Source organism: Pisolithus orientalis (genome assembly GCF_024613125.1).
Source record: "Pisolithus orientalis strain OTSU chromosome Unknown F5J12scaffold_53, whole genome shotgun sequence".
NCBI lineage: Eukaryota > Fungi > Basidiomycota > Agaricomycetes > Boletales > Pisolithaceae > Pisolithus > Pisolithus orientalis.
Window position 1 is genome coordinate 22329 of NW_026260834.1, and position 22485 is coordinate 44813.

Consider the following 22485-nt stretch of genomic DNA (forward strand, 5'->3'; position numbering starts at 1 on the left):
CTCTCACCCTTTTCCCCTTTGTCCTTGTTCCTCTGCCAATAATACATTCAAATTGATGGAGGTTCCAAAGAGATAGTGATTTTTCTCTCAAACAGTGTGCATCACACCAGTGGCTCAATATCTCTGAATTTTCAGACATTTTCTAGTCTTCTTGGCTTAGATATATCATCACTTAGTTGTCTCAATAGATTCCATTCTCTTTTCATTCTTCAAAATGCTGTATATGGTCAAAAAAAAGTACAGATAGTAGGTTCCTTCCCAAAAAGTCACAAAAAAGTCAAAAAAAGTCACAAAAAGGTCAAAAATAGTAAAGTGTTAATTTCCTGACAGTTTGGAGACTGACTTACCAACATTCTGTCAAGTGATGAGGCCAGTCCAATCCCTGGGTGAATCTGGACCAAAGTTGGCAACCTAGTGACCATCACTGCTTGGTAACTGCAACCCAGAGCCCTTCAAAGTCCATCGTTGTGACAAGGCTGTAATGAATGCACTTTCAGTTCTGAGGACGAGCACAATTATTTTCTGGTATGAGAACAACGTGTTGTTCACATGGTGGGACTGATCCAGACATAAGTCCGTCCGAATACGGGTATAAAAACAAAACGGTTGAGTGGACGGAAACCGCCTTACTGATCTGATGTCGTACGCCGTCATAAGTGCCAATGCCTCCTCAAGATGATCGGGATGCATAAACGGCAAAGGACCACTTGGAAAAATCGCTTCCAAGTAGCTTCGCACGAGAGCGTGTAAACTAGGGAATTCGAGCTGTGATGGGGAGGACACGCGGAGGATCGACGCGACATGACCGAATGGAGACTTTGATGATAGAGGGCTATGAGGTGGACGGGGGAAGAATTCAATCATCAATATAACACCTGATATCGAGTCATGGTTGTTGCAACATAGACACGGAAACACGTATCATGGTATAGGTGTTCCAGCAACGACACGAATTCTTTCACCCGTACGCCAACGCCAGGTGGGCCTCTCGCCTTTGATATGTGCGAGCCAGTAAAGGTATCAGGATGGACTGGCTCCCCTTCGTCTGTACCTGGGCCTTTGAGAACGCGGCCAAAATATAAAATATGCCAAGCGCCGAGCGATTAGGCTGAAATGTAGTTTGAACAGAACTGTATCTTCTTCCGAATTACGATTGCTGAGTGTCCGATGGATAGTGACGATGACGGACCCGTCGTCGAACCAGTACTTGGCATGCTGGTCGCCTCGGATCGCTATTCCATTGGATAGTGGCACACCCCTCGACATCCAAGATGGTCAGATAATGATGTGAACCGACAACGCCAGATCAGTTTACGATTACGCAAGGAAAGTCCACACTAATGCCAGCCGGTGATCAGTACAGTACTTTACTGAGTCTCTGCAGGAAATTCAACAGTACATCTCCCTGCTTGACCACTTGCTCATACTGTGCCGTCTTGATCGACGGTCTGGTCGTCTCCACGATCCCATGCACTTGATCGATCGTGCAATGCAACAGCCCATTTGCGATGAACCGCGAGAGTTCCCTACACTAGTCCCTTCAGTACATCCTACCAAAAAAAAAAAAAGCGACCCACCTGTCGATATAGTCAACGCTCACGCCAAACGCGTCACCGAGACTCTCTAGCGTCACGCTCCGATACGATTCCAATAGTTGTGCATAGGCGAGGATACGCATTTCGCGCACGTAGTATCGAGCGTGGGGAGACAAAAGTCGGGATGGGAGAAAATACGTTTGTTCGAGTGTGGCTGTCGACAGAACCCATCATAATGGACAGGGTAATAATTCCATGAAAAGAAAAAGTTAACGTCAGTCTGTGTGGGTTCATTGATAAGGATTGTGGTGAGAGCGTACCTAACGCTACGAAAAATTTTGCGTAGCGGCAGTCATAGAGATTCCGCAGAAGATCTTCCAGGACAGGCAATTCTGGAAGAACCAAGATGACTTCAGGAGAGGCAAGTGCTGAGTGAGTCCGCTGACACCGCAGTCTTTCTTTGCAAGAGCTTCTGCTCGATTCTGTTCCACATTCAGTTCAGGACCTTAAGATGGGTGGTTCTAGTAAAGGGAGGTACCAGAAATAGTTGCCACCAGACTGAAGGCGAGGTAGGATACTGAACCCGATTACACAGCTCACGGTAAATTACTAGTAACTGCTCAGCACTTGTGATTGGACTGGCGACTGTGAATTGAGTGTGTCATTTCACTTAGTATTGGAATACGAGAGGGTTATTCTTACGCCACCATGCTCGCCCTCACGCAACGCGATCCGTGCTATATCAGCACGAGTGTTGTCCAATATGGTAGGTAAACCATGTCCCAACTCAAAATATTCGTCCACATCGTCTGGTACACCACAATGATTCCCAGTCGTCTCACGTAAGAAGAGTAACAGGGTCCCGCGGATGCATTGATCGATTCAGATCGTCCCCATTCTTGACGGGAGCGTTATTGAGTTGACACGGCAGCGGCTTCGATAGTGGCTGCAGTTGTGGTTGTACCGCTGTGTTCATTAACTCACTCATCAGTGCAGTATGAAGAGGGGGCAGCAAACGAGCTTACCTTTGGGATCTACCTGATGCGTGTGAGGCAATGGGCGGAAGTAGGGTTGCGCGAGCCAGTGGGGGAGTGCTCTGAGCCCTACTGTAGGTTCAATCGTTATAAGTTCGTCAGTCTTTCCCGTTGACTCCACTTCATCACGCTATCCAAGACCACGCAAAACGTGAAGGCAAGCGGTTAGTAGAGAAATTCATCCCAAAAGACCGTTGGTAGGTCAACCATCAGAGGTGGAACTCACCTCCATCCGCTCCCTCATCTCCTCTACGACTTCGATATACTGATCTATAGCATCTGGTCCACCAATTTTACTCAGCCGCTCTCGTAGGTCTCTTTCTCGACTCAAAGCGGGTCGCATTAATTTGAACAGGTGTCCCTTGACAGCACTCAACGCCGTCTTCGTCTTGAGACTCTTGACAATGCCCAAATACTCCAACGCCAACTTCGCATGGGGTGCGTAGATCCCCTCTCCGCACGTCCCTTTCGTCGGGGTGCTAGTAGCAGTACCGGACGCAGCAGGTGCGAATAACGCAGGGTTATACAGTTGGCCCTCAGCAGACATCACCGCATCCGCACCTGTTTCTTCCAAGCACCTCTGAACATCCTCCCAATACGAGATGTTTCCATTCGCGAATACGGGAACTGACACCGCCTCTTTCACAGCACGAATTTTGCACCAATCTGCAAGACCGGTATTATGACCACGCTGTTCACGGATGCGACCATGACATGTAAGGATTTGGGCGCCCGCGTTTTCAAGCATCCGTGCGTAGGCGACGGTTTTTTCGGTTGAAGGAAAAACCCGGAACTTGGCTGTCACGGGAACTTTGAGGTGGGTGTGGAGTGTGTTGACTGCGGTGTGCGTATTCATAAGGATACAGTGAGGTAGATAACACTTTGCTATCACCAAAAACGTTATAAGGGCAAGGCGAAGAGAACACACCTAACTTATGGATCAAGTCCCACTCATCTTGCAAAAATGAGCCATAGTGGCCGGACCTCGCGATCTCCTGTGGACATCCTAGATTCAGATCGACAGCATCACAGTGATCTTGAATCGCCTGTGCGGATGCGAGCAGTTGGTCGGGGTCGTTGGCACAAAACTGGACGATAAGTGGACGATCAGAGGGACCACCTTCTTCTGCGTGCGAGATGTCGAAAAATTTGTCGCGGTGTTTTTGAGAGGGGTTCAAAGCGAATATCTATGAAGATGGAGAGTCCGCCGGAAGAATAGGTGGAGTACAGAAGACGCACTTTGGCGTTGATCATAGGAGTGTAGACGAGCTAACGATGAAGTCGACAGCCATGAGCAGGGAGCACCTGATGACCCAACAGTCGTACTCACCTGAGCACCATATCGACGAGACAGAATTCTCCACGCCTGTGAATGGCTTGTTGAGGCGAATGGATACTAAGATAGACGAGGAAGTACCAGTTCACTCTGATCGACCATCGGTGCGACGACGTATTTCGGACTGCCGAGAACGTCCCGATAGAAATCGTAACCTGATAATTTGCGAGGGAATGGTTTTTCGGGTGCAGAATCTGCCATGGACATCGTTTTCAAGTTTGTTCGTGGGCGCGGTGGTGGCGTTGGTAACGGCAGGATGCAGAAGAGTTCATGTACGGTGGTTTGACTGAAAGTTGGGTATAAGGACAGGACAGGTGGCTCCGTATAACTTACCACCACCGGGAGAGGGAAACGAGGACGTTGGCCGCAACCATCACCGACACGCAAAAAAGGAATGGGGAACAGTGTGTCGGAGATCCGTCCACTCAGCAAATCCACTGCGCACAGACTAGAACCTACGCCAATCCCACAGCTGTGAAATGAGTTGGTCTCAACTCTCACTGGCACTCCCAGTTATACACGCAGATGTAGGTCAGACAAAGAACTCCCCCTCTTCCCTCGAGCGTTTCCATATTTTTTCTCATTGCAAGATAACAAAGTTGGCAGTATGTTGCGAGACGTATACAGTAAGCATCGATACGAATAGTGGGCTCGATTAGGATGGGGAGTACTCGCAACTACTAGCATGCCATCATGGTGGCTATGTACTTACCAAGCACTCGTCAATGGCATCAATATCAACATTACAGTAAACGTGCATGTGGATGCTTGAACATTGACGACGACCGCAGTGCGCCCCAGCTCGTACTATACAATGTCCCACACCGTCTCACGTCCACAACCCATCCCTCCACCACCCGACACGGATGTCCCAGACAACCTCCAACATGCGACGCTCCGACTCAATTTCCCTCCTTCCTATGTCATCGTGGGCGTTTACAGACTATTCACCGACAAGTCTCTCTACAAGCCTGCGTGGGATAAATGCAAACATGGCGTACGGCGGGGTGCAATTGTCGGTTTTATATGGGTGCGTCTTCATTCTGTCATTCTTCAGGTGTATACCTACCACCCCGAAGAATATATACTCAATATATCGTCTGGATACGTAGACCTGTTTCACGTATGACGTGCAAAAACGCTTCGTTCGTGTACTCCTGAACCACCCCTCATCGATATTCTATCCAAAATCCATGGCCCGTCTCTCCAAAACTGCTACCGATCTTTCGGAAGAAACATTCATGGGCATAAAGCTGCCCTTGAATATGACCACCTGTGTGTCTTCTTCCTCTTCCTTGGTCTCCATCCTTGACAACCCATTCCGTCATGCTGACATGACTGTCAATATTGGTAAATGCTGTGCTCACTCTGTCTCGATTTCCCAGATGTGACAGCGATTTTAATTGGCACGCAAGTCACAGCCATACTCACCTTCTTCCTTTCGCGTAATATCCGTATCGCAAGAAGACGGGTATGGGATCAAACTGTTACTTCCCGGGGCAAAGGCCCGGATTTTTGGCAGCCATATGTTGAAGAATGGCAAGTACCTCCTGTCATCGAACAGGATTTGACGTCGCGCGTGATCAACAAGTTTGGACTTTGGATCATCGCTGTGGTCGTGAAGAAAGGTACGTGCATATGACCTGTGGTGCATGGAGGTGGTTGTCGTTTGATAATTGACGGGGTTACATGATGGGAGTGGGAGCAGATCCTTAATGGTGCTGATTTGCCTATGGTTTCCAGTGATTATTATTCCATTGTCTTTGTACCCATTCATAGGCACCATTGCTATCGCGGCACTCAAGAGCATGGAAACAGCCCGGTATCTCCATCAGCCAGTACGGGTCTCTCATACTTCTTTGCTAAATATTCACACTTTGCAGTATTTCAAAGCCAAGAAGATGACACCCCACGAGGTCGCAGTATTCACCGAAGAACGAAAATGGGATTACAGGCGTACGTGTTTTTCACCGTCGAGATGCTCGTTCTTGGTACTTACTATTACCAACGCGTTGGCGATTGTCGACGCACACACTGTATCCAGTGTTTGGTTTTACTGCCGCCCTTCTGGAAGGGTTACCGATCGTTGGGCTCATATTTACGGTATCTAATAGGATAGGCGCTGCCATGTGGGCACACGGTAAGTTATTTTTCATGCAAACCGGGTTTCCCCCTATGGGCTCCTAGTTCTTTGCGGATTATTCTGTCTGACCACATTCCCCCACAGACCTCGAAAAGCGGCAACATTATTTTGCTTCTTTGCATGTATCACAAGGAGTGGATGCTTCTGTTGTGGATGCTGAGAAGTTGCAGTAGAACCGAGTCGGGTTTGAGATGGAAGTTGGCGTTGTCTTAATCTCGTGTAAATTGTATCATTTGCATCTGGTGTATTTCTTGCCCCGGCTAGGTAAGCCGAGCCTCCTTCCGCCAGGCTGGGCCTGGCCCTTAGAAACTCGGTGTGTAGTTCGTCGGGGTTTTATTCTGAGCGGGAGCCGTGCATCATACTATGGTGCACGTCGACGTGCAACCCCGGATGGCCGTGTCTTCCATCACCTCTCTAGCCGCAGTACGGAGAAAGCGATCATGTACATGATTCGTGATGCAACCACCAACCCTTGTTGCCGTAAATTTCTTCGAGTGCAAATTCCACGCCCAACACTTGGGAAGGCCATTTTCCAGTCTCCCCCAGGCAAACCAAAGATTCAACGGAAGACAATCGTTCCCCCCCAACTATCGTTTGATACGCTGAAGCCGAAGCAGAACGAGCACTTTTGTCATCCGATACGAATACATACCATACCTTCATTCTATTCCGCCGTCATGTTCAGTCCATTTCAATGTGTACCTTAGACGCATGACCAATAAGCCGACTGCGCACCCGTGGGTTCATGTTTCTTCGGGAGGAAAATATTGCGCTCGCGAATACTGTAGGCTAGTGTTACTAGACGATATGGGGTGGATCATCAGGCTGGGACAAGCACCCCTATCAGAGTCAACCTTTCTCTACCCACACTTACTCGAATTAATTCATCGTTACACGCAAGCCATTATGTTCCCTATGGCTGCGCTGTGCATTTCGGTTATACAAGGAACATCAGTTGCTGGAGTAAGTCGGGAGTTGAAAGCTTTTTACTCCACCTCACACATACAGCAGTAGGTCGAATGACCGTTGAAGCTTGACCAGTGTATCGATGAATGTCTTGCCCCATAACATAGGTACTATCGTCCCCGTTAGCCGGGCACAAGTGCAAGAGGAATGACAATGTCAGCGTTGGCTGTCACTGTTGCACCAGGAGTACAAGCTATTTGAGGGGTGGTAAGACAGTGTCCAGGCATGCCGGAGAGCTTTCTTCGGAAGAACATGAGTATGTTAACATGGCCGACTCTACCTAGGTCTTCCTTGCAGAGGGGAAGGTGCCACAGACAGCGCGTTGAGACGTGATTAGGTTAGGTGCAGGTTGCGCTCTGAAGGCGAAGGGTGTTTTAAGAACGTTTGCTTAGGAACGTCTTTCCATGTGGTCTGGGGTCCCTGAAAGGGTGAGTGAGCTGGCGCACCGTCCATGTCGGGTGTTGTTGAATCGGTGCGTCTGCGAACGGAGAAACACATACGGTGGGCTTCCAGGTCTGCTTTCATTTCTGAGCGAGTAACAGAATCTTTTGGGATTGCGTTGTGGATACGTGGGGACTGATCCGGCTTGGGTATGCAGCACTGTTATTATCCTCGGGTGAAGTAGGTTCGTCGGACAGTGAGGATGCTTGCGGGAGGTGTATCGGATTCACCATGTACATCGCACTGTACATAACTTCGTGTGAGAGTAGGAAGGGCACTCAGATTGTCACCAGCGCATATCTGGTCATAACTAACAACATCGCCTGTTCTCAGCAGTCTGGCCATGAGCACCCCCACCATAACGATCGACGTCGTAAGTGCACGGGCCCGTTCTCTGCAAGTCACACAGGCCTCACCCAGACCCTCTACAACACACAGGTCCTCGACAGGCGCAGTGCCAAAGAAGTCCTCCGCGCCATCCTTCATGCGATCTTGTTCCATAGATTATTTGGCACGGTGAAACCAAAAACATATGAGGTATTAGACGTCACTGTGGTACGTAGTCGTTCTTCTTTCCATTCTCTCTTTCTCCATCCCCCGAGTATAGAATGAGATAAAGCAGCGACTGATCTGCGAGCACACAGCCTGGCGTAGCAGACTCCGAGATGGAACAGCTTATCAACGACAAAGTAGATGTCTTCTGGAAAGCCATAGAGAACGGTACGAGTACCAATAAGCGTGGTCAGGTATGTCATCTCTCCCTGAGCTCCTTTTCTCTTTCCTTTCCCTCCGTGGCCATTCATGATGCCGATCTACTTCTACATGCGCCCGCACCGTCAACCATACGAACGACCAGATTCTGGTTACATTTTCCGAAAAACGGCCAAAAAAGTCCTGGTTCCAAGTATATATGGGCGAAGAGGACGTTCCATGGGAACAATGGCAAGTCTGATCCTCTCACTCCCTTCATCAATCCATCCATCTCATTCTCGAGTGCCTCACGTCGTCCTTACCCTTCATGTCTAGGATTGTCAACGGAGAAATGAGACAGCCTAAATCAGATAAAGGTACGCCTTACTCTCTGTATCTGCTTGTGTTTCGATTCACCGACGCACTCCACTATCCGCACCAACAAGATTTCGATACAACACTCGCGTCCACACTTTCTAAAACATTGCACACCATACTCACCTATACATCATCCGAACGCGGACGTACGGCTGTACCCCTAATCACCAATGCGACGGGTATATCACCTTTTCCCATTAAGATCAGCATTAAGATGGATGGCATGGAGATCGGTTGATGCATCCCCCCCAGTTCACCTTCCGCCACCCGCCCCGCGTTCCATTTCATACCCACTTCCACTTCACTCAATAACCGGTGATATCTCCACTACAAATTTACGGACGAGCGGGGTGATGCGTACCGAAAACCAAGAACATACGTCCCCCTGACAGTCGATTTGTCTCGACCTGGACTTGATGAACTATGAACATCAACTTGGTATTAGCCCCGTATACGTTTGCTACATTTATGTATATCTCCACATTGAACGCCATGGACCCTACGTCGAGGTTTGGACGGAAAGGGATATAACCATATCATACATTCCGATCCGTAGCGAACGTCTAAGAAATAAGAATACAACAGGGGTGGCACCTATGAAAAGTAGGAGGGAAATGTTGCCTACACGTGCAATTACACTGAGAACCGTTTGAACCACTGTACAACACTCCTGGCGCATTCCTCTTTTGCCCAACCTAAGGTGAAATGTGAGTGTGGTTGTTGTTGGATCCATACAGAAGAAGAGAATCAGATTTGAGAACTAAGTACAAAGAACAAAAGAGAACGAATCACAAAAAGAAAAGAGACACCCACGCTGATTTTCCACACTCGGATCCGCACGAGTGGCGAACCCGTGCGAAACACCGCTGAAAATCTGGAAATAGTACGTCACTTTCTTCGCGGACAACACATCCTCGACTGAGTGGCGCAGGTCAGGTTTGAATGCATTGTCAATGTCTGGGTGCAGTGAGTATGGTCCGTGCCCCATTGGAGGGGAAGGAATATATGTACCTGCGCAAGAGAATAGGACTGGTGCTGATGGGCCAGGAAAGAGCGAGAGTGGTGTGGGTGAAGTGAGATATAGTAGGTTCAGAGGTACGGTATTTCTTACTGCTGCTTTTCGACACAGAGTCAACTGTTAATGCCGTGGGATGTGCAACAGCAGCTACAGTGCGTAGGTTGTCAGAGTCAAACGTCTATCGGTAAGCGTTGAGGTGTATGTACCCGCCGCGAGTAGACCGGTTTCACCCTGATCAAAGACATATGGCGCACCAAAACAGTAGCCTATAAAGTACGTCAGGTAATCGTACAGAGAGTGATCGCTACTGGAACTATTGTTTGATATGAGACGCACCTGCGGCAAAATATTTGACACCCTCAGTTCCTGTCGAGTAGAAGGGGACGTTATCAGCAACAGATCCGGTTGGTTGGCACTGTGAGGCAAGGGCAGAAGAAGTTCATGTTGACGCACCATAGCTCTGCTTGATAGCATCCACCCAACCAGGTATGAATGTCTTGGCTTGGTTGACTGATTTCTCTCTCCATGTCGGACGATCGAAGTTAGGGTCGTTAACATGGAGAGCGTAGGAGTCGCCGAAGAAGTAGTCGATGCCGAGGACAGTAAAACCTGTTGGGAGCAGTGGACACGGTTAGGATCACCCGCGCAGGCGGAAACGCATTGGTAGCGCGCGGCAGCACCTTGTTCTCCTCGCTGCGACGGAGGGAGAGAAGGATAACTCACCCTGCGTTGCAAAGTAATCCTGGAGGAGTTGGCTGTTGAGATAGAAAGGTCCGAATACGTCTGAGAAGTAAAGGATAATCTTGCGTGGCGGGCCGTCGGGACCAGACTCTGAGGGTTCAGCGAGGTAAGTAGGAACGGATGCGCCGCCGACATCGATGTCGATGCGCCGACCAGTAGGCGTACCGGCGTGCTGGACGGTAGCGAAGCAGTGGTCTGTGAGTGTGTCGGCCATGTTCGATGTCGACGCAGATAAGATCTCGGTACTGTGCAGTGTGTACTTGCATTTAAATCCGATATATACTTGCCACAGACGCTGACGTCGCCGGCCCCCACCTCCCCTCACACAACTGACAACAACCATGGCCGACTCAACCCAGGCCTCGTCCGAGATTCAGATCAACGTCAAAGGTAATGTAAAACATAAACATTCGTCTCGGTAGCAAGTCGCTTATCTTCCGGCAGGCCCCAACGAGCTCAAGCTCCAGATTTCCATCGCCACGGACAAGACCGTGCGCGACCTCAAACAAGCCATCGCTGCCAAGTCAGATGTCGAAGCTGACAGACAAAGACTGATCTATTCAGGTATTTGTCCTCTTGCTCCTCATCCCCCGTTGTCTTCGCTCATCGCATTTTTTAATGGTCCAAATGGACGATAGGTAGAGTATTGAAGGTTTGCGTTGCCATTTCCCTCGCCTGACTCCCGGGGCTCATTAATCATTTGCGACGCCCCCAGGACGAGGATCTTCTCTCAGTATACAAAATCCAGTCATCGCACACCATCCACATGGTCAAAGGTGCAGCCCGATCCAGTGGCCCAACCAACCAACCCTCTACCGCACCGCCAGCCCTCCCAACGATGCAAGCTGGCCAAAACCCGCATGACCCGCTCACCCAATTAAACAGCCATCTAGGATTTGGTGCGCTGGCGGGTTTCAACCCCTTTGCAGATATGGGCCTTAATCCCAACGATCCCAACATGGTGCGTGGTACCTTTGCTTCATACCTACGTCAATATCGCTAAACGACGATGCGCCATATCTCGTCGTTCATATTCTTGTTCGACACATGCGCGTCGCATCCATTTCAAAAAAAAAAAAAAAAAGATGCAAAGCATGATGGGCTCCCCTGAATTCCTCCAACAAATGTCCAGTGTCATGTCCAATCCCGCCGTCCTCGACCAAGTCATCGCATCTAACCCACAACTTGCCGCAATGGGACCCCAAGTCAGAGAGATATTTCAAAGTGAACGATTCAGGCAGATGTTGTGTGTGTCATTCCATTAGTTCCTATACGTCTAGCTGGTCGGTAGGACGTGTGTGACTAACGTTATCGATCCAGGGCAAATCCAGAGATGTTAAGATCGATGCTGCAGATGTCGGCGGCCCTCCACGGCACGGGACTCGGCGGCGTGCCGTTCGGAGCTTTTGGCGGTAGTGGGAGCGGCGCTCAATCCTTCTTCCCTGCACCTGGTACCCCTTCAACAGGGGCAACACCTGCGTCCACACCTTCTACCGGCCAGCAACAACAGCGAACAACGTCAGCCACCCCCGTTCAGTCTTTTCGGCGGAACGCCACAGTCACCAAGTCCTGGCATTGGTGCCAACCCGTTCCTCAACTGCCGCACTTATGCAACAGATTCTGGCGGGAGGAACGGGCGGTGGTTCTTTTGGCGCAGGTGCAGGCATACTATCGACTCCAGCAGATACACGGCCGCCTGAGGAGAGGTTCCAAGTCCAGCTCCAGGTTTGTTCCACACCTCCCTTCGTCTCCCCTCTTTCCCTCTTCTCACTGTCCACTGCACAATAGCATCAGTCACAGCAACTTCAGGAGATGGGATTCACCAATGCCTCACAAAACGTGAGAGCGCTGTTGGCGACAGGTGGTAATGTCCAAGCTGCTATAGAGTACATCTTCAGCGGTGGGGGTGTGTAGGCTATTTGCCATGTTATATGTGATCAATGTTTTCTATCTGGAAGTGCTACGCTACTTTCCTAGTGATTGATGTTATAGTATTGGAGTGCGAGAGTGAACGTCGTTCTTGCGCTTACTGTACATGGCTGCGTCACTGCTGATATTCTATCACACTTGGTACGTGGTCGGTCTCACCCTCACGCAACGCGATCCGCGCTATATCAGTACGAATGACTGAGTGTTGGATATGGTAGATAAACCATGTCCCAATGCAAAATACTCTTTCGCGTCGCCTGGTACACCACACTGATTCCCAGTCCTCTCTCGTAAGAAGAGTAACGGGGTCCCGCAGATGCACATCCTTTGATCGATCTAGACCATCCTCGTTCTTGACGAGAGCGTTAGTGAATTGGGGCGGCAGCGGCAGCGATAGTGGCTGCAGTTGTGACTGTAGTCCGGTGTTCATTAACTCACTCATCGGTGCAGTATGAAGAGGAGGCAGCTAACGAGCTCACGTTCGGGGATCTACCTGACGCAGGTGAGTCAACGGAAGGAAGTAGGGTTGTGCGAGCCAGTGGAGAAGTACTCTGAGCCCTATCGTAGGTTCAATCGTTACAAGCTCGTCAGTCTTTCCTGTTACTGCCACTTCATCGCACTATCCGAGACCACGCAAAACGGGAAGGGATGCGGTTAGTAGAGAAAATCATTCCAAACGACCACTGGTCCCTCATCTCCTCTGACTCCGATATATTGATCTATAGCATCTGGTCCACCAATTTTACTCAGCCTCTCGTAGGTGTCTTTCTCGGCTCAAAGCGGGTCGCATTAATTTGAACAGGTGTCCCTTGACAGCGCTCAACGCCGTCTTCGTCTTGAGACTCCTGACAATACCCAAATACTCCAACGCCAACTCCGCATGGGGTGCGTAGATCCACTCTCTACATGACCCTTTTGTCAGGGTGCTAGTTGGTGCTAGTAGGTAGTACCGGACGCAGCAAGGTGTGAACGTCATCCCAATACGAGATGTTTCCATCGCGAATACGGGAACTGATACCGCCTCTTTGGCAGCGCGAATTTTGCACCAATCTGCGAGACCGGAATTATGACCACGCTATTCACGGATGCGGCCGCGACATGTAAGGATTTGGGCGCTGGCGTTTTCAAGCATCCGTGCGTAGGCGACGGTTTTTCGGTTGAGGGAAAAACTCGGAATTTGACTGTCACGGGAACTTTGAGGTGGGTACGGGGCGTGTTGACTGTGGTACGTGTATTCAAAAGGATATAGAACACTTTGCCTATCACCAAAAACGTTGTAAGGGCAAGGTGATGAGAACACACATAACTTATGGATCAAGTCCCACTCACCCTGCAAAAATGATCCATGGTGGCCGGACATCGCAATCTCGCGAGGACATCCTAGATTCAGATCGACAACATCACAACAGTCTTGAATCGTTTGTGTGGAAGCGAGCAGTTGGTCGGAGTCGTTGGTACAGAACGGAACGAGGGGTATACGATCGGGGGGTCCGCCTTCGTTCCTTCTGCGTGCGAGATGTCGAAGCATTTAACATGGAATTTTTGAGAGGACTTCCAAATATTTGTGTAGGTGGAAGTCGGAGGAGTTCGCTAGAAGGGTAAGTAGAGAAAGAGAGACGCACTTTGGCGTTGGTCGTGGGAGTGATACAGTCAGTGCTGTGAAGAACTCAAAAATGACTGAAGGGGTGGACTCAGCTCGATGCTCCGGCCCTATATTTCCCCTTCCGCCTCTTCAACACTTGGTACCAGACCTCATGGGCGACGTCCCCATTCGCATCCCCGGCACGGGCACCCATCTAATTTCGAGTTGTCCTCTTGGGCGTTTCGATTTGGCACAGTGTGTTGGGTGAGGAGGGGAGACAGGAGATGAGGGCGGGCAGGAGGATGCCATTTATACGAGAGTGATATAAGAGGGTGTGCAAAGAACAAACGCGGCGCGTTGAGCAGTTCGAAGGAAAGGACACATCCATCCCCACACATTGATCCAATTTGCATTATTACATACCCTTTCATACACATGCCCAGCTGAATCAACCATTACATGTTGAGAGCCGCGCACTCCTCCATGATCCGATTTACAGTGAGACGCAATCGCTCCTCACCAGCAGGCTCCAAGATGTCACAATCCCAACGATCAGCCGGTGCAGGGTCGTTCATCTCGGTAGGGTGGTGTGAGATGGCAGCAGGTACAATCTCTGCAGAGCTACACCGCGTGTCTACGCTGTAAAAGCATAACTTCGTTCCCAACGCACTGATAGCATGGAGTGTATCTAAGGGCAGGACGGCTGAAAACACATGTTTAGATGGCGGACAGCGTTTGAATACAAATCACTTACCAGCCATATCGTGCATGCGATTCCTGATCTCCTCGTCCACCACCTGACGTGTTGACGGAAGATCACGGTAGCTTGGAACCCTCAACTCCAGGATTAAAAGTGGTTTGTCCACCAGAAAAATTTCGAACACGGCGGTGACAGGAGCCTGTGGGGAATCCTGGAAGAACGCGGGCCCGACTGCGAAATCGCTGGCAGGGGGAAAGAGTATATGAAGTTTGTTGTAGGGCCCAAAATAGTCGCTGTCAAATCAATGACTGCCCTCGGCCACATGGTGGTTGGTACCTGAAGTGTAGGAGAAGTCACTGGATAATTGGGGATCTGTTTGTGGTCAGGATATACCCCGATCCACCTGATCCCAAGGATCTAACATCGACCATATATTCCAGCGAACTGAAAGCAAGGTTAGATGTAAATATGATACTAAATCCAATTATACAGTTCGAGGTAAATTACTTGACTCCATATTCCAATAGTAACCGCTCCTGGCTCTAGTTCTTGTGACGGAACTGACGGTTATGCATTATAGCCCCTTACTGCGCACGCTTTCCTTTTCCTTTCCGAGATCCCTCTTCGCCGGCAGCAGACATACCCAATGGCGAAGCACAACTATCCCGCGCGCTACCTCTTCCGCCACGCAGGCTTCCAGCCCTGCTGACTTGCCCGTGCCCATTCCCATCCGCAATAGGGAGCAACAGAGGTGATATAGGACTCGTTAGGGACAGTTTTTCTACCTCACCCACCATGCCATGCAAACCGTTTGGAACACCGACATGTGACGATCGCATGGCAAGCATCGAAGGGTGCACCTGAAGACTACAGACATTAGACATGGGCACGTGCAGCCCCGATGTCTGGGGCGAGGGCACAAGCCCCTGGTGTGCCGCGCCTTGTCGCGTCGTGGACGCCATATCCTTTGCCAGGCTCTCGGGATCCACCATACGCTGGAATGCATACAACGCCATAAACGCATCATTCCCCGCGTTATTTAGCACGCAGGGGGGCTGTATTCCGAGGGAATGGAGAAGCATAGCAATGTTAGGCCGTGGAGAATGGTGTTTGGACGGCATATGTGTGCTACCGGATAACGTGCGTTGAAGGGTTGCGGTATCGATCACGAGTGTGTTATGCGGTAGTTCTGAGGTGGACGGGTCATTGTCTCAATTTGGAGACTGCAAAGGTGAGATCTGTACGACGACGTACTGATTTTCATCTCTTCGAGACGTTGGATGTCAACCTGCACACCATGTCCGACCAGAACAAGATTGTTGGCCGAGGTTTCCGTATCCGGGCTAACGAGGCTACTGTGGAGAGTTAGCAATGTAATGGGAATGCAGCTGTCCCTGTCATGTAGACACACCTGATTACGGACTGAATGATCCGAGGTAGTTTCGCTTTGGGGATTACTTGGCTCTCGCCAAACTGCAAGTGATTGTAGGAAGTGCAGGATCAGGTATCAACCCGGTGCATTCTCGCTGATACTTCTGCCAACAGACTCACTGCATACTGTAGGTGGGGGGTTCGAGTTAGTTAGTTTTGGCTGGGTAGTTGAGATAAGAGAAAGGGTTGGCGCACCATCCATGGGTAGTTGGGGTTGAGCCTGTTAACAACTTTGTCCGCGTACTCGGCAATGACGTAGTGACCTTTTCTGTCGCCTTCCACGTGAGCGTCCGACGTGCGAAGGCATGCGCAGAGGCTGCTCCGACCTACCGGTAATTTGTCCCTGGGACAGGTGGCCAAGCACCTAAGTCTAATGTCTGAAGTAAGCACCAACACAACAATGATATCTAGGCGCTGAAGTCGACAGCGTCTCATTTACCCGTCAAGGTGTCCGCACCGCACAGTGGCGTATCCCCACTCTAAACACGACTGGCTATTCCGTTCCGACCACATAAACCCAACAGCAAGAAAGGTTTTATCCCGACTTGCCCATAGCGAACGTATGGCCTGCGGGTCTCCACTACGCACGCGTGCCCGAAAGGCGGAAAGCGCGACGGCGGGAAGTGTTGCATGTAATTTCTTGTAGGTGGTCCAGTCGTTTACGTTTCGTAAGTGACGTTGCACAGTTTCGGAGGGCGTGACTTTGAGCATATTGTCGATTTGGGGGAGCGTCTCGCCGAACCTACGTACATGAACGCGTGGGACGCATGGTACGGCGGACGTTAGGGACGGTAGGATCACAAATGAAGAAGGATGATTGTTCGTTACCTGGTTCGTATCATCTTAAGGAATGCTCCGATGGACGTTAGACGGGTTACGATGTGCGCACGCCCGGTACGCGCATCGGTCACCGTGATCACGGGCCAGGAAAACGTGAGGAACTGCTCGAATGTTTCGAATAAGTGACCCCACGATCGATCGTACCTGCGTTGACCCACGCAGAGGGTAGCGGGGCCCATCGTGAGCTATTGCATGGCAGAAGAGGGAGATGGAATTTAGTGAGAAACGTACCATGGGACGCTGTGCAGTTGGAAGTAACCCATGTAGGCCGAATGTACCTGTGCACGCGGGGAAGAGATATCAATCATGCGATAAGCGCAGTAGGAGAAAGAGCGCACAGACTGGAGGTCATACTCCCAACCTTGAGGATCAACGAGATGGAAGTCAGACATTTGTCGGTCGATCAGCGGTTGGTAGTGGAGAGGCTGAAGAAGAAAGCTAGCCTTCGAGAAGTCGGCGCTGGGCGCAACAAGTTTTGGTGGTTGACAAGAAGGCCAGCACGACGACGCTGGGGGGCGGCGACAACGTGCTGCTAGTTTAAGTAATAAGTTACTGGTGTATTTCGGAAGAAGAGAAGTGTAAATTCAATTTCGGTTGACGTTTGCAACAAAAATGATTGAAAGTGGTTAGTCCTCAGGGCACACCGCTGATTGGGCGCACAGGGTTCGGCTAATCTCTCCTCGAAATGGAACTGTCCCCTTTATGGGTATTCATCCCGGCCCCGCAGCGTTTTTACATCCGTGCTTCCACCAGGTCCTGAGGAACCGCACCTTGAAGCAATACCATAGGAGACGTACAACTAAGTATGCAAACGTACAGCCCTATGCAGGCTAGTTGCAGCGGCCTGTGACAAGTGCCGACAAAACGTCAAATAACTCGAAAACAAAGGCCCTAGATGTCGACAGTAGAACGCACATAAAAAGGGCATCTCGTGGAAGAGCAACTCTCAACCGCTCATTCTATTCATGACTTACATGAAAGGGTAACCACTAATACACGAACAAAATGATCCCCGTTTCATTCACATACGTAGTACGAGCACACTTACGACCGACTTTTCACGTGCCTAGAAATGAACGACGAGCGTTAGCATACGAGATGAGGGAGATAAACCAATCAAACACGTAAGTGGTAGGAATGGATGGATGGAACGAATAAATGATATGTAGATCAGAGACTTGAATGGGCCCATGAAGGGCTGCGTCCACGGTGCGTGCACGTCACGAATGCATTTTTTGCATCATGCAAAGGTTGGAGGACAGGAGGCACACTCACCTATACCGTGTATCACAAAAACAATTCCACCACGAGTTTTCTATTTCGCTTGACGCCGCAAGGCCCTGGAAACGAGCGCGACCCCACGCAGGCGGCCCGGAACAGGAATCTCAGCCACTCAACCCACTGAATCCTGTCACGGCCTAGCTCTGCCCTAACACGAGGAAAGGGTATGCGCTTGCACGTAGGGGTGCCGCCACGACCTGAACAAAGTAGGATGTTTGTTAAGCTACATTCACTGCAAGTTGTGATAGTTCAGTCAGGATAAAAAATTATTCTCATGGCCTGCGTACAGGCTATCGAAGTGAGCTGAGTAGGTTTTCATCTTGGAGGGAGGAGAACAGGAAGGGCACCGACTTACCTCAGTCCTTGGTCGACCACATTCAAGCCATCGCATTTACTGTCTTTTATGTACACAGACCCACCCTAAACCGGTCACATAATCAGCCACGTGACAAAAACTATACAGCACCACACGGTAACTTCCCACGCCCTCACACAGTACATCCCATCTCATTACCAACAGAGCCTGAGCTAGGACACCGACCGACCAAGAAGATGCAGATCTTCGTGAAGACCCTCACGGGGAAGACTATCACCCTCGAGGTGGAGTCTTCTGACACCATCGACAATGTCAAGGCAAAAATTCAGGATAAAGAAGGGTGAGTATATTGTCGGCAGACCTGTCGTCCACAAGGACCACTCCGTCCCTGCCTCAGCGGGAGCGGTTCCCGCGTGATTCCCCAGAGAACCAATAACTGATCCCAATTGTTTCTAGTATCCCTCCGGATCAGCAACGTCTTATCTTTGCTGGCAAACAGCTTGAGGATGGACGTACGTTAAGCGATTACAATATCCAGAAAGAATCCACGCTTCACCTCGTCCTTCGGTGCGCTTCTCATTCTGCGTCGTCTCTCCCTCCTTTACTAACAGACTCGAATATGAACAGCCTCCGCGGCGGCATTATTGAACCCTCTCTTAAGGTCCTCGCTTCCAAATACAACTGCGACAAGCAAATCTGTAGAAAATGCTATGCGAGACTTCCTCCTCGTGCGACGAACTGTAGGAAGCGAGGGTGTGGACATTCGTCCCAGCTTCGTCCGTCTGTGTTCCTTCTCCTTGTCCCTCCTATCTCTCTTTGTTGATTCCTGGCTGTCGTACAGAAAGAAGAAGCTGAAGTAATCAATTGTCATGTTGCCCGCCACCCACTCGCGATATGTTTGGGTGCTTTCCGTGGGTTGTGTGGGGCCGCGGCGTGTGTATGGGTGGGATGGAATCCATGAGAGATTCTACCACATCTCCGTAGCTGCGGCATATTCACTTGTTCCTCGATCGACCTGCATGTACAATTGCATTTTCACTGGGTTACAAAATTTTACATAAACGCTACGAATCTTGCTCGAGTCGCTTGTACGTGCTGTCCATCCACAGGCCCTTTTCATCATATCAAATGCCGAACATACGAACACGAGTCCTTGCTTTCGACCACCATTTTGTTTGTGAGAGCGTCGCCGAAATCACTGACGGCTCACACCGTGAATGATGGCGGGAATGAAGCGGGGATTATCAACATTCGGCCATATGCATCTCATAACATGAGGGTAATACCCGCCCTGTGAATCCCGTCAACGTGCGGATGATACAAACCCACACGAGGTCACTGAACATGCCGAACGTGCATACAATCATTTGTATAACATAACCCAGCCAACTTCTTCGGTCAAATTCGACTTAGGACACGACCTAAATCAAACGCAATGAACCGACGGGCAAGGAAACGAACCCTATCACGCGTTACCGAGACATGTACAAGACGTCGACTCGGAGACACCAACAAACAGCAAGACAACAATGGGTACACAAGGACCACCACCAGCCCACACGGTCATGAATCGAGGATAACTACAACGTCACATAACACCAGGTCCCCATTAAACACGATAAGAAAAGAATGGCTACGAGTATGGAGAAACGACGAATGCGATGCAGTCCAAAAAGTTCGTCATGGAGGTTGACAACGTCCTATAGCACGTGAATAAATCGAGCAGGATGACGATGACAGAACAAAAGTCACTGTTTATGTAAAAGTAGAGTAGCACTACTCATGCTCCACCATCACCAAGTCAGAAATCTCAATCTATCGAGAAAGGACAGATTATCGATCCATGGTGAGAATGAAGATGGAAAGATGCAGCGAGTTTTATTTAGAAAAGCATAACAGCACCGGCAACGGCAGAAAGAACAACAACGGCAACGGGAGCTGCAGCGAAGTCGAACTTGTAGGGAACGCCGTTGAAGCTGGTAGGCGATGTCGTGGAGGATGCGGTCGTGGTAGCTCCGGTGGAAGCAGCTGTAGTGGCCGTGCTAACAGATGCGACGGTGCCAGAAGCGCTAGACGTAAGGCATCAGTGGTGGAATTCGGCGATTAAAAATAACTCACGTTGTGGGAGAAGTCGAAGTCGCAGTACCAGAGGTAGTCGTGCCAGTTGCCGTATTCGAGGAAGAGGTCGCAGCTCCGATACTGAACGTCGAGCTGGTAGCGTACACGTCGTTCACGTTGCTATAGTACGACAAAACAAGAAGGACGGTTGTTAGGGTAACCCTGTGGGGTGCGCTGGGGGGGAAAAATAGAAAGGAGTACCTTGGATTAATGGCCTCGAGCTGGTAGTTGGTGCTACGCAAAGACGTCAAAATTATGCACGGAAAAAATCGCAAGAGGCAAACTTACTCAACAGGGACTTGAGGAAGCTGGAGCGTAAGTGTGCCCAGAGAAGTCTGAACGTTGTTTGCGATGGCAAATGTGTCGTGGAAGACAGGGTTGACCAGTTGGAAAGTGAAGTACGCAGGGTCTGTGGAGGTCGCCTGCCAGGTCAACGTGACAGATCCGCCGGTCGTAGCACCCGTGGGGGCCACAAGGGTAAGTGCGGAAACGAATGGCAAAGCCAGAGCAATGGCACTAGAAATGGGTCAACAGCAAGCTGGGGCCAGTAGGAGAGGAGATGCCGCACAGAATCTGGGCGAACATGGTCAAGGAAGAGGGGGGGAACAGAGAGGAACAAGGACGAGAATGAACCTGCGGGTCCCAAGAATTTTTCGTTTAATTTATAGGTCGAAGCCGAGCTGCGCAGATTCCCACGGGGTTCTCGTGAGGTTCACATGATCCCATCCCCGATGTTCCATTCCGTTCGGCTCCTATCCTGTAACAGTACACTAGAATATCCGGGCGACTGTCTCCGCCGCCACCGCCACCAACCGAGTAGAACATTGGGCGCTTGAACTCTAGCACGAACGCGTCCCCCTCCCTCCCCAAGCTCACCGCTGCCCCCTGTCTTCTTTCTTTCCATACAAGGAAAGTCTGCTGCCCAAGTATTATTAATAGATCTGGAACGCATTTGGCATCAGCTCTCCGCCGTACATCCAGACAGCCAAGATCCTCGCCTCATCGAACGGCCTCGTATCATTGAAACAACTCTCCCAGACCTCGTTCACTGCACGTTCAGCTGCAGCCCCGTCTGGGCACTTGGGATTCGCCCGTACGGACAGTATGGCCCTTCGGCGTACGCATGCCTAGTCAGGGAAAGAAAGAAGAAAGAAGAAAAACAGAAAAAAGGAGCGAGCATGAGTTCTCTAAGCATCAGAATCATGCAGAGGAGTGACCTGGTGCTGTTTCGAAAGGGACACGTTTCCTCTTCCTACCTCGCGCATGAACCTGCAGTCCCCACTCAGACTATTGGCACGAATCTTGTACAAAGCATTAGACAGTCAAATCTTTCCATCACATTTCCGCTCGATTTGGGTTCACTCACTTCGCTGCATGCATGGTGTCTCAAATTATACCAATCAACGTTAAACTTGCAATGGTCATACATGTGTATTAGCTCGTGTGTCAGGGTATCCTGCATGTGTCGCTTGCTTCCGAAATGACCTTCGCATAAAACAATGGCACCAGAAGGATGAAATCCACCGGAACGCGTGCAATCGCATGACCCACACACGATATTGGAGGGTGGTACGGCACAGCCGGACAGTCGGAGATGCTTAAGCATGAAAACGACAGAAGGACCTGCGTGCGTCCGTGCGTTGGGCGCAATGAAGTAATAAGTCATAGCCGGTCAATGTTCGCGACACGTCGTCAACCAGCCAAAGCGGAGAAAATGTGCCAAAGGGGGAACAATCAGATAAAGGTGTCATACACGCGGAAACAATGAGACAGGCGCACTGTAGTTCAGGAGCTCGGTCTTCCATTTCTCGCAGCGGACATGTTTTTGTTCATCAAGATAATGTTGGCGTTCTTCCGGCGTCAGCCCAAGACCGGTAACGAGGGACGCTTTTTTGAGCCACCTTTGAAACGCGCGGGACTCGGAAGGGTTCGTTGCTGGAGCCGAGGAGGGGGGATCCATGACACTGCATACCGCGAGCGGGAGAAGTGACAACGAAGTGTCTCAG

General features: G+C 50.2%; 12 protein-coding genes across 12 annotated transcripts; 4 read left to right on the forward strand and 8 right to left on the reverse strand.

Annotated features, from left to right (window-relative positions):
• Positions 1 to 347: 347 nt before the first annotated feature.
• F5J12DRAFT_860892 (uncharacterized protein) lies at positions 348 to 866 on the reverse strand (the record flags this gene model as incomplete). The annotated part of the gene is made up of 1 exon (XM_051746867.1): positions 348 to 866. A coding segment is annotated over one exon (455 nt), but the record flags the coding sequence as incomplete, so codon positions are not given.
• Positions 867 to 1291: 425 nt separating this feature from the next.
• On the reverse strand, positions 1292 to 1814 carry F5J12DRAFT_463201 (26S proteasome non-ATPase regulatory subunit 6-like protein). The gene is made up of 2 exons (XM_051739556.1): positions 1578 to 1814; positions 1292 to 1526 (listed from the first exon to the last, which is right to left on the reverse strand). Exons 1-2 carry the CDS (start codon positions 1676 to 1678, stop codon positions 1355 to 1357), a joined length of 273 nt encoding a protein of 90 aa, XP_051595499.1. The 5' UTR covers positions 1679 to 1814; the 3' UTR covers positions 1292 to 1354.
• A 708-nt stretch (positions 1815 to 2522) lies between these two features.
• On the reverse strand, positions 2523 to 4106 carry F5J12DRAFT_727210 (dihydrouridine synthase-domain-containing protein; the record flags this gene model as incomplete). The annotated part of the gene is made up of 6 exons (XM_051741784.1): positions 2523 to 2699; positions 2796 to 3406; positions 3498 to 3756; positions 3809 to 3838; positions 3900 to 3935; positions 3987 to 4106. 6 exons carry the CDS (start codon positions 4104 to 4106, stop codon positions 2523 to 2525), a joined length of 1233 nt encoding a protein of 410 aa, XP_051595500.1.
• A 532-nt stretch (positions 4107 to 4638) lies between these two features.
• On the forward strand, positions 4639 to 6472 carry F5J12DRAFT_860936 (uncharacterized protein). The gene is made up of 7 exons (XM_051746868.1): positions 4639 to 4935; positions 5018 to 5180; positions 5291 to 5533; positions 5649 to 5743; positions 5789 to 5861; positions 5950 to 6045; positions 6133 to 6472. Exons 1-7 carry the CDS (start codon positions 4720 to 4722, stop codon positions 6219 to 6221), a joined length of 975 nt encoding a protein of 324 aa, XP_051595501.1. The 5' UTR covers positions 4639 to 4719; the 3' UTR covers positions 6222 to 6472.
• A 1196-nt stretch (positions 6473 to 7668) lies between these two features.
• Positions 7669 to 8850, forward strand: F5J12DRAFT_463286 (autophagy-related protein). The gene is made up of 6 exons (XM_051739557.1): positions 7669 to 7828; positions 7894 to 8010; positions 8100 to 8201; positions 8312 to 8397; positions 8482 to 8522; positions 8592 to 8850. The coding sequence occupies exons 1-6, from the start codon at positions 7799 to 7801 to the stop codon at positions 8759 to 8761; spliced, it is 546 nt and encodes a 181-aa protein (XP_051595502.1). The 5' UTR covers positions 7669 to 7798; the 3' UTR covers positions 8762 to 8850.
• Positions 8851 to 9156: 306 nt separating this feature from the next.
• F5J12DRAFT_907461 (Alpha/Beta hydrolase protein) lies at positions 9157 to 10496 on the reverse strand (the record flags this gene model as incomplete). Its single annotated transcript, XM_051748942.1, has 7 exons — positions 9157 to 9218; positions 9337 to 9480; positions 9535 to 9558; positions 9635 to 9688; positions 9748 to 9807; positions 9995 to 10150; positions 10265 to 10496. 7 exons carry the CDS (start codon positions 10494 to 10496, stop codon positions 9157 to 9159), a joined length of 732 nt encoding a protein of 243 aa, XP_051595503.1.
• Positions 10497 to 10549: 53 nt separating this feature from the next.
• F5J12DRAFT_922715 (uncharacterized protein) lies at positions 10550 to 12292 on the forward strand. Its single transcript, XM_051749326.1, has 8 exons — positions 10550 to 10672; positions 10727 to 10846; positions 10921 to 10934; positions 10998 to 11243; positions 11368 to 11528; positions 11603 to 11800; positions 11842 to 12007; positions 12083 to 12292. The coding sequence occupies exons 1-8, from the start codon at positions 10624 to 10626 to the stop codon at positions 12194 to 12196; spliced, it is 1068 nt and encodes a 355-aa protein (XP_051595504.1). The 5' UTR covers positions 10550 to 10623; the 3' UTR covers positions 12197 to 12292.
• Positions 12293 to 13851: 1559 nt separating this feature from the next.
• F5J12DRAFT_965881 (uncharacterized protein) lies at positions 13852 to 14791 on the reverse strand (the record flags this gene model as incomplete). Its single annotated transcript, XM_051750002.1, has 2 exons — positions 13852 to 14496; positions 14548 to 14791. Coding segments are annotated over 2 exons (492 nt in total), but the record flags the coding sequence as incomplete, so codon positions are not given.
• Positions 14792 to 14964: 173 nt separating this feature from the next.
• F5J12DRAFT_463366 (uncharacterized protein) lies at positions 14965 to 17417 on the reverse strand. Its single transcript, XM_051739558.1, has 9 exons — positions 17103 to 17417; positions 16996 to 17042; positions 16753 to 16908; positions 16364 to 16666; positions 16120 to 16294; positions 16045 to 16050; positions 15905 to 15966; positions 15748 to 15848; positions 14965 to 15682 (listed from the first exon to the last, which is right to left on the reverse strand). Exons 1-9 carry the CDS (start codon positions 17154 to 17156, stop codon positions 15078 to 15080), a joined length of 1509 nt encoding a protein of 502 aa, XP_051595506.1. The 5' UTR covers positions 17157 to 17417; the 3' UTR covers positions 14965 to 15077.
• Positions 17418 to 18530: 1113 nt separating this feature from the next.
• On the forward strand, positions 18531 to 19275 carry F5J12DRAFT_463646 (ubiquitin-carboxy extension protein fusion). Its single transcript, XM_051739559.1, has 4 exons — positions 18531 to 18701; positions 18818 to 18928; positions 18989 to 19141; positions 19203 to 19275. Exons 1-4 carry the CDS (start codon positions 18598 to 18600, stop codon positions 19219 to 19221), a joined length of 387 nt encoding a protein of 128 aa, XP_051595507.1. The 5' UTR covers positions 18531 to 18597; the 3' UTR covers positions 19222 to 19275.
• A 968-nt stretch (positions 19276 to 20243) lies between these two features.
• F5J12DRAFT_786276 (uncharacterized protein) lies at positions 20244 to 21064 on the reverse strand (the record flags this gene model as incomplete). The annotated part of the gene is made up of 5 exons (XM_051743400.1): positions 20244 to 20430; positions 20480 to 20599; positions 20681 to 20713; positions 20768 to 20995; positions 21048 to 21064. The coding sequence occupies 5 exons, from the start codon at positions 21062 to 21064 to the stop codon at positions 20244 to 20246; spliced, it is 585 nt and encodes a 194-aa protein (XP_051595508.1).
• Positions 21065 to 21199: 135 nt separating this feature from the next.
• F5J12DRAFT_747629 (peptidase M76 family-domain-containing protein) lies at positions 21200 to 22466 on the reverse strand. Its single transcript, XM_051742090.1, has 4 exons — positions 22259 to 22466; positions 21846 to 22102; positions 21697 to 21780; positions 21200 to 21606 (listed from the first exon to the last, which is right to left on the reverse strand). The coding sequence occupies exons 1-4, from the start codon at positions 22437 to 22439 to the stop codon at positions 21412 to 21414; spliced, it is 717 nt and encodes a 238-aa protein (XP_051595509.1). The 5' UTR covers positions 22440 to 22466; the 3' UTR covers positions 21200 to 21411.
• Positions 22467 to 22485: the final 19 nt, after the last annotated feature.

Bases quoted from the DNA above. Each gene is read 5' to 3' on its own strand.
- F5J12DRAFT_747629 (XM_051742090.1), bottom strand. From the start codon at position 22,439: ATGGATCCCCCCTCCTCGGCTCCAGCAACGAACCCTTCCGAGTCCCGC. The intron at 21,781-21,845 runs GTGAGTGAACCC...GCTTTGTACAAG, and splicing joins GACACCATGCATGCAGCGAA to ATTCGTGCCAATAGTCTGAG. The intron at 21,607-21,696 runs GTCACTCCTCTG...TTCCCTGACTAG, and splicing joins CCCTTTCGAAACAGCACCAG to GCATGCGTACGCCGAAGGGC.
- F5J12DRAFT_922715 (XM_051749326.1), top strand. From the start codon at position 10,624: ATGGCCGACTCAACCCAGGCCTCGTCCGAGATTCAGATCAACGTCAAA. The intron at 10,673-10,726 runs GTAATGTAAAAC...ATCTTCCGGCAG, and splicing joins GATTCAGATCAACGTCAAAG to GCCCCAACGAGCTCAAGCTC. The intron at 11,244-11,367 runs GTGCGTGGTACC...AAAAAAAAAAAG, and splicing joins ATCCCAACGATCCCAACATG to ATGCAAAGCATGATGGGCTC.
- F5J12DRAFT_463201 (XM_051739556.1), bottom strand. From the start codon at position 1,678: ATGCGTATCCTCGCCTATGCACAACTATTGGAATCGTATCGGAGCGTG. The intron at 1,527-1,577 runs GTGGGTCGCTTT...GGACTAGTGTAG, and splicing joins AGCGTTGACTATATCGACAG to GGAACTCTCGCGGTTCATCG.
- F5J12DRAFT_463646 (XM_051739559.1), top strand. From the start codon at position 18,598: ATGCAGATCTTCGTGAAGACCCTCACGGGGAAGACTATCACCCTCGAG. The intron at 18,702-18,817 runs GTGAGTATATTG...AATTGTTTCTAG, and splicing joins AAAATTCAGGATAAAGAAGG to TATCCCTCCGGATCAGCAAC. The intron at 18,929-18,988 runs GTGCGCTTCTCA...GAATATGAACAG, and splicing joins ACGCTTCACCTCGTCCTTCG to CCTCCGCGGCGGCATTATTG.
- F5J12DRAFT_860936 (XM_051746868.1), top strand. From the start codon at position 4,720: ATGTCCCACACCGTCTCACGTCCACAACCCATCCCTCCACCACCCGAC. The intron at 4,936-5,017 runs GTGCGTCTTCAT...CTGGATACGTAG, and splicing joins CAATTGTCGGTTTTATATGG to ACCTGTTTCACGTATGACGT. The intron at 5,862-5,949 runs GTACGTGTTTTT...CACTGTATCCAG, and splicing joins ACGAAAATGGGATTACAGGC to TGTTTGGTTTTACTGCCGCC.
- F5J12DRAFT_463286 (XM_051739557.1), top strand. From the start codon at position 7,799: ATGAGCACCCCCACCATAACGATCGACGTC. The intron at 8,398-8,481 runs GCAAGTCTGATC...CTTCATGTCTAG, and splicing joins GACGTTCCATGGGAACAATG to GATTGTCAACGGAGAAATGA. The intron at 8,523-8,591 runs GTACGCCTTACT...CGCACCAACAAG, and splicing joins ACAGCCTAAATCAGATAAAG to ATTTCGATACAACACTCGCG.
- F5J12DRAFT_463366 (XM_051739558.1), bottom strand. From the start codon at position 17,156: ATGTCTGACTTCCATCTCGTTGATCCTCAAGGTTGGGAGTATGACCTC. The intron at 16,295-16,363 runs GTAAATGAGACG...TTCAGACATTAG, and splicing joins CGGTGCGGACACCTTGACGG to ACTTAGGTGCTTGGCCACCT. The intron at 15,683-15,747 runs GTACGTCGTCGT...CGTCCACCTCAG, and splicing joins TCTCGAAGAGATGAAAATCA to AACTACCGCATAACACACTC.